Source organism: Paramormyrops kingsleyae, chromosome 6, assembly GCF_048594095.1.
Source record: "Paramormyrops kingsleyae isolate MSU_618 chromosome 6, PKINGS_0.4, whole genome shotgun sequence".
In the NCBI taxonomy this organism is placed as follows: Eukaryota; Metazoa; Chordata; class Actinopteri; order Osteoglossiformes; family Mormyridae; genus Paramormyrops; species Paramormyrops kingsleyae.
The window spans coordinates 5,188,874-5,201,606 of NC_132802.1; the positions used below are offsets into that span (position 1 = coordinate 5,188,874).

Genomic DNA, 12,733 nt, shown 5'->3' on the forward strand with positions numbered 1-12,733 from the left:
TGACTAGTGATATAATAATTGCATGTGCATAACATACGATGTCCATATAGGTTATATGCCATTGGAAAACAAACACCTTGAAGTATTGTACTTTTGGTATTTTCTCGAAGTACCAAAAGTTTGGTACCTGGTGCAGTGGAAAAGCACCCTGAGTGTCCCCTGCCTCGTGCCCTATGATGCCCATGCATCTTGCCCTGAGTGTCCCCTGCCTCGTGCCCTATGATGCCCATGCATCCTGCCCTGAGTGTCCCCTGCCTTGTGCCCTGTACTGCCTGGGATAGGGGCCCGACCCTCCTGTGACCCTGACCAGAATTAGCGATTGGGAGATGGATGTATATTCATCTTTATTCAATACAACCTATGCAGAACAGGGTCACAATGAGCCAATCCCAGGAAACAGAGGGCAGAGGAAAGGGCACAGGGCACAAGGCACAGGTCACAGGGCACAGGGCACAGGGCACAGGGCAGGGGGCAACCTGGAGGGAATGCCAGTCCAACACCAAGCACACAGTCACATGGTGGGAAATCTGGAGACACAAATTAACCAAACTTCATGTTTCTAATAATAATAATAATAATAATAATACATTTTATTTGTATTGCACTTTATATTACTGTAGTAATCTCAAAGTGCTGCAGAGTAAAAATAAAGTAATAAAACAGGAGAATCTATAAAATACTTCAACAAAAAGGCTTTTTAGGTTTCGTTTAAAAGCATCAGTCGACTGGGGCTCTCAGGTAGTCGGGGAGGGTGTTCCATGTTCATGTTTCTGGACTGCTAGAGGATACTCCACACACACACAGAGCCTGAATCAAACCCACGGTCCACAGCTGGAAGGCTACAATGCCTGGCATGTGCCACCCTGGACAAAATGCCCAGAAGGTGGCATATGTGATTTAAAAAAAAGAGTGAACAGAAAATGGAGAGTCACTGCTTCAGGAGCCCATGAGCTGTTTGACCTGTTCATATTAGTATGTAAAATTATAAGATACTTTGCATAAAAGCACCAGACAAGCATCTAGAAATGCATGTTTGAGTTTCTAACAAACTAATGCCCTGCATGTTGACCATACAAGACGAGACCTTTCAGCGCTGAGGGGAAATAGATTCAGGAGAATGTAACCTAATTACAGCTGAGCCAGGGGGCTCAAACGGCTGCCAAGAGGCACGGCAGGAGAAAAACCGAGCTGTAAACACTGACGCTGACACACAAGTAGCTCCTAAGGCCCCCGGCGCAAGCAGCGCTCAACCTTTCTGAACCACTCGGGCCAAACAACAGGACCACTCCTGCAGCAAATCGGGAATCGCATTATCTGCATCACCTAATGTGAGCCTTATTTACGCAATAGACATGCATCTGCAAGATTATACTGGGGGGGGGGCATCCACTGAGGCTCTCTACTCATCTATAAGGGTGTTAGACATCAAATGTTTCAGCTGTTAACCGGGAATGTATCACAAACGGGAGAAAAAAGAGCAGAGAGATGCATCTGGTATGTTCTGTCTTACAGGTAAGACGGGTTAGAACACTCAGAGTGTAACGAAATATTTAAAAGCAACCTACGCCACTTTTCTGGAGCCATCTTTTTTGTCCCTAACACCAAAGCGTCGGGAGTCCACTGGAGCGACTTTCTGAAACCACCTGACTAAAAAACTGGCAATTATGAGCTTATTTTACATGTGACGTTAATCCTAACACTGAAGTGTCATTACAGTAAAGCATCCGACCTTCAGTCACCCTTAGTTGCTGGGCCTGAATACCTTTCATACCCTCTCTTGCCGACAGGAATGCCGTCCATCTCATGGCACTCTGACAGGACGAGCCTCTGGTACCAGGGACCGGAAGACGAGCATTTTAAACAGAGTTTGAACAAGAATTCATACTGACCCAATGTCCTTCTATGCAGCTAAGGCGTACAATGTTTGCATACAGTACAATCTGACTGTATCAGACTGTTCCTTGTAGGCATTCACATACACAAACGTACCAAAAAGAGGGATCTCAGGCACACACACACACTGAAACCCAGCTAATGGCAGTAGGTTGCTGGCTAAGAGTGAGGTTGAAAAGGGACTGGAGCTCAGCTGCCCAGGTCCTGAGGTTATTCTTATAGAGCAGTAAAGCTTCCAGTGGGACTGGGTTCGATGGCCACCACAGCCCCCAGTTGGAGCCCCAATCCGGCCTGCTGCCAGCATATGAAGGCTGTCTTTAAAAAAACAGTCTCACCCTGATTTGCTGTTATTCATTCCATTATCAGAAGCTCCACCTATTGCACTTTCCCACACAGAAGGAAAGACGATTAACTTAGACTAACGGAATACAGAATTAAAACAGTCACGTAAGGGGCAAAAAAGTAAAGCTATACACCAAAACGTTTCCACTTGCAAAGAAAAATGGAATGCAGAGAGAAAACAGAATCTGATACAAGAGACACGGAAAGAAAACATTTCTTCAAATTTCTCATTTAATTACAAAGCAAGCAACACCAAGCCATAAATACAGCCGGCAGCTGGAATTCGCCGTGACCATGCAGACATGCCGGACATGTGCTTGCACAGAAAGCCAGACCAAAAATAGCCCCCGCCAGTCTAGCACATCCAAAGTGAAAGAGGCCCCCACATGGCATACATTGATACATGTTATTTAGAAGCTCTCGATGTTCTTGGACGTGCGCATACATCTTTAATGAGTAGAGCGGATACTGCGTGGAAAACCAGTAGGAATGGGGGATTCTTGGAAGTACTTCCAGGACCCTGAGGTAAGTGGGTGGTCTGGGGGGCCAAATAGAAGCTATCGGTCCTGACCGGCTGGCACAGCATGAAGCCCCCAGATTGCATCCAGGAGAAGAAGTAGGCAGGACGAGACGGAAACAGAAGAGTCGAGCGGAACGTCCCCAGCAGTCACCCAGATAATGAGATGGCTTTGCGTCAACGCAGCCTTGATGGAAACGAGCACCTGAGGAATACCTGCTTCACTACATCTGCCTGAGCTTCCAGACGACACGTGCGGCGCACTGTGGCTAATTAACCTCTCGTATGACACGCTCGTATTAAGTCCTATCTCCCCACGTCGTTTAGTGGGGGTATTCTGTGATAACACACCTGGAATACAGAGACTCTGGGCCACCAGTACAGCTTCCCATCAAATCCGCTGCCATCATCGTCATCGTCACTGACATTATGCGCCACCAGAGACCAAAGAAAAAATTACGCAATGAGTCAAAGTAAGCCAGGAAACTGACTAATCACAAATAGGAAAGGGGAAAAAACAGATTCTGTAAATGCTTTACCGGGTAATAGCAGACGTCAAACAGATGCACAGCTAAATGGAAACTTCAGGAATATTAGCACCAGTTTTAAATTTAAATCCATTGCATTACTTAAACTGGAACACACTGAACATGCTGCCATGTCATGTCCAGTAGGTGAAATGTATCAACTTTTGTCTTACTATAATAAAAAAAATTATCTCTCTCGTTGCAGTTATATAAGTGAGCTCTGAAGAGTCATAAGAGATGTTGCAGCAGCAAAAATAGAGCGTAGTGTTCCAATATTGCATAATAATTTCTGTGATACGGAATGGGCAGTATTTGAAGGGAAGTATGTATCGGTGCAAACAGCTCACAATGCAACAGGAATCCTGTAAGCTACAAACACAGAGCAAAGCGCGTGTCACCCAATGTCATTAACCTTTTTACACTCTACAACATTTATTGACTGTGTTTTCTGTCACCTCTCATAAATCCCCCTCACATCCCCCACAAATCTGGCAACCCATCCTCCAGCGTAACACATCGATAGCCACCGAGGGGGAGATCGGTGAACTGTTGACATGGCACAGAGCTCATTAGAGGAAGATCCCTTAACAGCTCGCGGGTAATGGATGGCGGACACGGGATGTCCGTCTCACGCCGTTAAGCAGGTGTTCGGTTTCACGCTGGGCCAAGACACTGCGAGGTGACCACGCTAACCCCCGCGGCAAAGCGGGCGCTAGAAGACAGCAGACGCTGAAAACAGCACGCCGTTAAATGCGGAAGACGCAGGAGACAGCGGGAGAGCCCACACACTCCACAACAATAGGGGCAATTTGCTAAAAAGGTTACCAGTTTGCTAATGATGACTTATAACATGCATGCCATTCTAGCCAGACCATTCTGAGATGTGTTGAATTGCTGAACATAAAACCAATTGGCTACTCATGGAGATACCTGCCACCCCCCCGACCCTGTTACTGAAGTGACACCCAAGACAGCCTAGTGAGTTTGACCTGGACCACCACAGTTCCCTGATGACAGACGGCCCCATGACGATAGCGACAGACCACCATGCAGCAGTGGTTGCTACAACAACAGGCTGGCCGGACCGTGACAACAGACACCTGGCCTGAGTCAGCTCACCATTGTGCTACAAGACGGTGAGGGGGTCCTTGGACCACCGGCCTACCTGTATTTCATGCCGGTGCGGGTGGCCTGGTCGCCAGTAGAGGGCGTGTTCTGCACGGACAGCTGACCCAAGCTGCGGGCAACCATCGCGACGGCACGGAACTTGCTGCGTGTGCCCGGGCTGCTCGCATTCTGCCGGTTCAGCCGGTCCTCCGCGCTGCGGTTCACCGCCCGGTGGTCGCTGCACACGAAAGACACCTGCATCCCGGCCTTGCCGCTGTGCCCTTACACGTACTCACGCAAATGCGCACGAGGATGGACGCGAGTTACCGTCGCGGTACGAGAGAGGACGGCCCCAAAAACAGGAGCAACAGCTGGTCTCAGGGATTTTCCAGGGGGGCAAAGCGGTGTGTCTATCGCCTGGCGTTGGTCTGGGCACGCTGTGGATCGGCCTCCTGGATGCAGCCTCGCAGTGTGACGGGGGGAGCCCAGCTGCCACAGCCCCCAGGACGAGGAGCAGAGACCCTAAGCTCAGAGAGCACAGCAGTCCATGTTCACAGAGGAGCCCAGTCTCCCCTCAAGTTTCTCCTCCCCTGCGCTGAGAGCCTCCGTCTCCCTCGCTCAAGCTCCCACGCTGCGTCCCCCTCGTGAGCCGGCGGCTGAGATCGGCGTTCGCGCGGCACCAACTCCGCGCACGTGAAGGCGTGAAGTGAAAGAGAGAGCGCGATGATGATGAGGTGGAGAGAGAGAGAGAAAGTGGGGGAGAGAGAGGGAGGGAGAGAGAGAGGAAGAGAAAGAGAGAGAGAGTGGAATCCAACAAGCCCGTTGCTGAAGCACCCACTGCCTAGGGAACATGGACATTGACGCTGGTCTCTGCTTCTACTGGGTTAAATTTACATGTCAGTGCTGCTCACATGAGCATGATAGAGACAGTTTGGAGAGAGAGGAGCTGGTAATGCTGGGGGGGGCGATGATGGGAGAGCAGTGAGAGACAGAGAGTGGGGAGGGCAGCCTTCTGAATGTGTCCGGCTTCTGTAAGCGCAATGTCCTTGCACACTTCCTAACATTCTGCAGTAGGGGGCACCACACTGACAGTGGATGTGTAACCCTCATCCAAACTAGTATTTGTCCCCAAGAGTGACATGAGGCGATATTCTACAACTTTCCAGCCATCTTTAACTTCCCTTCAGAGCCAATGATCCGAACGTTTCTAAGCATACTTTCAAAAAAATGACATCAGACTGGTTGCGAATTTGAATGCGGCGTTGAATCTCCCTTTCACTGACAGTAACTGTTTGCATCATTCATATACCAAATAAAGAGCAAAGAACTAGTCACTTCAAACTTCAGTGCAGCATGAACGAAAAACTTCCAGGAAAAGTATTCATGGCATTATGAAAATGGAATTTGATTTCAATGGAATTCAACACAAACACAGGAAACATCTCCAAGTCCTTGGGGGAAAAAACATTTGCTGAAAATATTGAAAATACTGAAATCAGGCAGTCAGATGTTAGAACTTCTTTTTGAGAGTCTGTGTCATGTGATCATCTGGCCCATAATGTCTAGCGTAACAAGACAGGCATGTGACTTTCCTGGCTTCACAAGGTTCTGTATGGTCAAAACAAACAGGGGCAAAAAAATCCTTTAAAAGGACAAAAATGTAATTTCCACAATAGTTAAAATTATGCAATATCCTTGTTCTAGTACTGAAGATAAAACGGTCATTACGGGAAAAAAAAATCTAGAAAGGAACAACCTAGTGCTGTATTTTTTTCTCTAAAGCCCCAACAGAAACAGAAAAGACATGCAGATATAATTAAAGCTGCCAAATGAAGACAAACATCAAGCTCTCTCTCTGCTAAATTTGCTGTGAGATACCGCGCTTCGGGCCATTGAGCACAACGTCAAAGGTAATCCAGAGAGACATTTAAATTGGATTCTAACAGACCAACGAAATACTTCAAAAGAAGCACCCCCCCCCCCCACACATACACATAAAAAACCACTCCTCAGATCCTATGACAGCTCTCCCCTGTCATAACCAGAATGTTGCATATTTAAGGTGATCCTGAGACTTGGTTGTATGCGAGGGTTTGTCTGTGGTCCTTCTGGCCCACGTGGTGCAATGGTAACTTCATTTGAAGTACATGAACTCTGAATCTGCCTCTTCCCCACAAAATTCCCAGCCATGTTCGAGTTCTCAGAGCTCCATCTGAAATTTAGACCAAAACTAAGGTCTTTAGATAGTTCTGGCGTGCTTAGAGATTTCTGTACTGTACCTTCTTTTCAGGGATTATCACAGAGTGTTCCTCTCAGCTCAGCAGTCTGCCCACTTCCAAGCTACAGACACACTGGAATTTCTGCAGTTCATCCTCAGAACAGCGACATGTTGGGCAAACAAGACAGGAACTACATCGTCTCTGCAGGGACGGAACAAATATTGGATGTGCAAGCACTGAATGCCAGAACGTTCAGGGATGACAGGACAGAGCCACCAAGGGTTTAATAACACAGCAAAGTCTCTGTAGTGACTAATATTCAGCAGTGGTGGATGAGATTATGCTGTTTTTAAGTGGATCAAAGGCAATTTCAATTTGCTGCGAAAACTAGATTTTTCCTATCTTGTAATTTTTACAGACAAATCGCACCGATGTCCTGTTTAGATATACGCGTTTCATTGGTTTTGTTTTGTACTCCCAACATTAATGTAGGGCATAGTAAACATCGTGACAAAACTGAATTAGCGGGAGCCTTAGTGTATGGGCCTGGAGATCAGCAGCTCATCCTCATCTGTTCCTAACCTCCAGCACCACTAGCCGGACACTGTTATAATGTTTATTAATGATAAATCTCGTTATGTGCTATTTACCCAAACTAGGCTAAAACATGCCCTGTTATATACACATACCTATGATATTTTTTATTTTTTTTTTGTCAGCGGATTTTAATCAGGGAATTTAGGTAAACATTTTTAGCAAATGATGTAATAAAAGTGTCCCAAATATTTCAGTTACACTGTTTTAACAAGCGGTCTATGTATAGGTTACATAGCAACTTTAATAGGCTTGATTGTTAATAGGCTATATGAATATTTATGAGGAGAGTTTAAAATTATTTTTATTTGTACATACGTCCATCATTTGAATAACGGAAAGGCAGCAAACTAGTCAGGGAATTCTTTCCAGTTGTAGTCCCAGGAGTGGTGATGTTCCACCACTGAGTAAGGTCATTAACCCCAATCGCTTGAGTAAAATGGCTGTATAAATGGGTTAAAAAATAGGTTAGGGTAAAATTGCAAGGGGTAGGATATGGCTGGGCACTCTGCGTGGCCAGGGGGGTGGCCAGTCATGTGCCAGCAGTGGGGATCCACCTGGGGTAAAATGTATGCCACCTCACGGTGACCCAAAGCAATGAATGTGACGGCTCTAATTGTTAAGTGACAGTGACGCTGATCGGCACCGACTTCCTGACAGGTAAAGCAATTACAGCGGCGGCCTGTAGCAGCTGCGCAATGTAATTACGACGGCGCAATGTAATTGAATTCAGGCGCTTAACAGGCACTTTCCTCCGAAGCAATTCGCACGGCTCACGATGTGACCTCCTTTCGCAGTTCGACACTTTAACCGTTTGGTTTCAGCATATTTGAAGGCAACAGCGGCTCCTCGAACCCGAACCGGTGGCCTGTTCAAAGGGGTTGCTCCGTGATGGACGATCTGGCCGTCAGCATTTGCTGTCTGTGGGCTGACTATCATACACTTGTCTTTTCACATCCTGTAGGTTAACACATTTTAATTGGTTTCACTGACAGATTTGGTGTTATGACTTTTGATTATTTTTCCACCTGAGACAAAGGTTATACAATGTACTGAAACGTCGTCATTGTGTTCATTCACACAAACTGATCGCGATGCAAAATATATTTTATTACGTACACTTTAGGATTTCAGTGAATTAATTAAATTAGTATGGGATAACTGCTCTTGCTCTTCCAAGCAAGCTGAACTTAGGAAAATGACGTTTTCGCTACTCTTTCCCGGCAGCAAGGTTGCGGGTTTTCCATGAGCCGCCTTCACCATCACCGTGATTGCACCTCCCGCCACTTCCCCCGGGTTCGCTTTCAACCACTTCAAACACGTTGCTGAGCTCTTAAACAGGGCTGCAGAGCCGGCCGGGATGATGCCCTCCCCAAAGAAAGAAAGAAAAAAAAACACAGTAGCGTGCTTTTTTTCGTACTTTTAAGTTTGTCGCATTTCACGCGCTTTCATCTCTTAATCCCAAGTTGAAGGACGTGGCTAAGTTGACATTGCTGTGGCTCATGTTCAGACTCATTTGTATACGAGGTACCCCCCCCGCACTTTTATGCAGTACTGTACTGGATATGCTAGTGACACTCATTCTGCTCCGGTTTTGAAAAGCAATTGAACTATAAAAGAAACACATTAGGAAACAGTCAGCTTTGAGTTTTTCGTGTATCAGAATGATTGGGAAATTCTAATAATCTTAATGTGGGGGAATAGAACGCTTTACATATTGCCAAATGGGTTGAACTGTAAAGGCACCTTCCCTTTTAATCTAAAACCGTTTCCTCTCTAGGCAACACAAGGCTTATACGAAGGGCTCACCTTGGACACAAGGACAACTTAGTGAGCCACCGTGCCACCCTCCATAGAAACTTATAATAAGGAAACAGCTTAACACGGCTAAATACAAACAGCCTGCAGCACACACAAATCACCACAAGGAGGAGACAAGGTATGCGTAATGACAACTTATATGTTTTTTTTATTTTATTTTATTTAAATGCCTGTTTGATATAATTTAGTCATTTTTTCATGTGAAGAAATCTGAGAAACATTCATTTGAGAGAAAAAGATTGCTGTACTGATACATTAAGCCTGGTTAAAAAGTTCCCTTATAATGGGTAAGACACTCTCAGAGAAAAAAAGTACCAGTTTGTAGTTTTGAGGGGTACAGTTACTTATCACTGGGTCTGTACCCTCAAGGGTCTGCCACTGTACCCTTAACCACAGGTAAATGTACCTTTTAAGGTACAGAAATGGACTCTGAGGAGCATTTTTGTACTATTGGGGGGTACAATACTGACTGGTTGTTTGTACCATGGGGAAAAGGGCTGTTCCGTTTTTTCTGACAGTGTATAGAGTGCAAATGTCCTAACGTCAATTTGGCAGAAACAGGGGAGTTCATGGGGGTACAAGCTTACTGCTTGGGCAACGCACATATTCAGCCACGATGCATCGTGATGTGATTTGTAATATGAACACCGTCTAACGCGCTCAGGAGGAGACTGACTGCAGACATGCCGGATGGGAGGGGATTTCCCCGGACCGAGGCAGCGGTGCTGTAACGGGATCTGGGCACCTGCTTCCCAGCTTTCCGGACTGCCTGGCAATGCGGGGAATTTCACTGCTTAATTGACAAAGATCTGCCATTAGCAGTACTGCTTGCATTATCTCAAATCTTAAATCTCTTCTGGTGTTTAACCCACGTCAGGGATTTTTAATCAGATACAGATACTAATATCTTTCCGGAGTTGTAACATGTAGATACGGCAAATCTATTCTATCTAGTAATACAGCGCTAAATCTTAAAAGAGAGGGTTTGATCAGCTTGGGTTATATGTTTGAACACAAGTATTTAATATTCGATAAATGACATTAAAAACACGATAATGAATGAGCAGTGCAGGCCGGCAGTGACGTTTTCCTGTAGCGGCCGTACCCGAGTCCATGTTGACGGTACATGCCTGTAACACAGAATGCATCGTTCTTCGGCCGCAACGTTGTTTGCAAATGTGCAGTGAAAACACCAGGTGTAAGCAGGGGAAACACACCTACATGTACAGAACGTGGCCTTTCCCCTGTCTCCTTACTCACCATTTCTTGGGTGCACCAGTGTGTCCCCTGACCTGAGAGAGGCCAAGAGACACATCCATCATGCAAACCTTTTCTGAACCATCTGCATGCCCATATCTGCTGGCCGGTTCATCATTATGAGCGTTAAGCTGTTTTTGTTAGCAATTTCAACACCAGTTAGAAACTCTACTGTCTCTCACTATATACATGTAAGCGGTGTACATTTTCTCAAAGGAATGAGGAACCACAGGGGCCCGTCGGCACACAGGACCTTCTTTAGACATGACACCGCTGCCAACAGGGCTCAGCTGGACTCGGTCCACAACACGTGCCCTACAAGGTCAGGAGGCGTTAAAAATAAGGGGGACGGCCGACAAACAGGCTCTCTTTGCTCCCAAAAACAAGAGAAGCAAAATAATATGGTCTTTGAGAAGTAGTGTGGACTCCCAGGCAAAGCATAACCCAGAAAAACGAGGTACATGACAAAAGACACCTGATTAAAAGTGTTACCATTACGGTTACTGTGTCGCCACTTGAATGATGGATTGATTGACTGACTTACTGACTGACTTTACTGATCCATGGGGTAAATTCATTCACATACAGCAACAAGGTACATATAGTGTATAGATACGAACATATAGTACAGGGGTGTGCAATCTTACCCGCAAAGGGCCAGTCTGTATGCAGGTTTTTGGGATAACCATTGGGTCAGACCCAAGTGTGAGGACTCTTCAGCCAATCAGTTCTCTAATTCGTAACCTAATTAGGGAGCTGCAGCAAAAACCTGCAAACACAGCGGCCCTTTCTGATATAGTGCAACTCAAGATCAAGTGTAGACACAATACACAATAGGCAAGTAATACCATGCAAGGATTATGATCAAGTAAAAATGAGCATGATGAATATGAAGAGGTATGAATAAGTATGATTAAGCGTCAATGAGTATGAATGAGTATGAATAAGCATGAGTGAGTGTTCCTGAGTAGTAAGTATAAGGCAGATCTTGTCTAGCCTGCATGGCTGCATAGCATATTATACCACAGTAAACATAAAATAAGGAAGTGTCCATTACTCATATCCCGACAGCCCAGCTATCTGATATTCATAGTGCTCAGTCAGCTCAATTGTAATGAGTCCTGGAAAAGGTCATTAACTGCTGCTGAGATCAATGTTTCTTTCTTTCAGTCATACAGAAGATTCACTTCAGCGATGGAAAATCAGTCATTACATTGTAACCCTGTGGCTGATACACAGCATCTATATCCACAGTATTGTGGGTGCAGAGTATTGGCAAAATATGTATTAATGAGCAGATTATGTATAATATAAACACAATATGTGGATCATAGTATTTCTAAAGAATTAATGGAAGTGCAGAGAAGAACATATATGTAAGGACACTATTATGGGATGGAATTCTACCACCGGCATAAAAGAACCTGAGTATATGTGTAGTGTTGTTGAAAGACGTAATAATGAAATCAGTAGCTGTATGTATGTATAGGGGCTCAAATTTAAAAGACATTCTCAGATACCATTAGTAGTTGTTGATACTTTGACTCAAAGAGAATGAAATAAGTGTTAATTTAAACAACTTATGGATTCACCAGTACGCTTCTCCTGACTGAAGCTGCAACCTTTTGGTTAATAGTTTACAGACAGTCAAACCATCTTAGGATCCTCATGCCTGGGCTATATTACTGTTAGGTTCTTCAGTCTCTGACAAAGATTCGTATCTCATGCACCCCCTAGTGGCAACAAAGCTGCAGTCTTTTTATGGGCCATGATGCAAAAATAGCTCTTTGGTATTTTAATGTCTGTTGTTGAACCAACTAGAATAAACCTGCAGACGTGCTGTGAATTTTTATTAGCTGTTTGACAGACTTGCCATCACATTTTAGTTTTTAAATTGAATCAATGATGCACAAAATGGCAAAAGCGGAGGGATATGTGCTGTAAATGTACTTTGACTGCATACGGGGTACGATACACAAGGTAAATCCTGAAATTGGCAGCCTGTGTGAGGCTCTCCCCACTAGATGGCTCCACTTCTTCACTCTTCAGGTCTCACAAAGAGATTTGGGAACAGGAGGCTTCCGTGTCACAAGGCAAAGCCCATCAGCACCGACTCCAACTCCACCTGGAACCAAGCCCTAACCCCCTGCACCTTCCACAGAGCTGTCTGTCCGATAAGCTCCGTCTGTGATGACAGTTTAGCTTAGGTTAATAATTCTTACGGATTGCCACATGGAGGAACTGACGGTCTGTCAAAGCAATCCCCTAAAGAATGAATACAAGGCTTAGCACGGGCGTGAACGTGTGACAGATAGCTGGAGGGGCTTTTCTCTTCCAGGCCTTCAGGTATAAAGTCCTCTCTCGCTGCACGACCGGGAGCCGTGAACAGTGAAGCCATCACACATGGAGAAAAGGGGTCCTTCTGGGGGCAGCTAGGGTCAGAAAGTACCCCAGAA

The 12,733-nt window shown here is 45.4% G+C and overlaps 1 protein-coding gene and 1 long non-coding RNA gene across 8 annotated transcripts in view; one reads left to right on the forward strand and one right to left on the reverse strand.

The window, feature by feature from the left end:
- kcnab2b (potassium voltage-gated channel subfamily A regulatory beta subunit 2b) overlaps nucleotides 1–12,733 on the reverse strand; it is an 86,972-nt gene that overhangs the window by 25,875 nt on the left and 48,364 nt on the right. The window contains exon 1 of one of the 7 annotated variants that reach the window (XM_023841525.2): nucleotides 4,445–5,268. The exons of 5 other annotated variants lie outside the window; for them this stretch is intronic. In XM_023841525.2, the coding sequence (XP_023697293.1) occupies nucleotides 4,445–4,647 (203 nt within the window). In that variant the 5' untranslated portion in view covers nucleotides 4,648–5,268. Of the gene's footprint in view, nucleotides 1–4,444; nucleotides 5,269–12,733 lie in introns of those variants that run through there. One more of the 7 variants, XM_023841526.2, reaches the window with a different exon arrangement.
- On the forward strand, nucleotides 8,782–11,510 carry LOC111859118 (uncharacterized). Its single transcript, XR_002841737.2, has 3 exons — nucleotides 8,782–9,138; nucleotides 10,494–10,599; nucleotides 11,448–11,510. It is a non-coding gene; the product is annotated as an uncharacterized lncRNA (long non-coding RNA).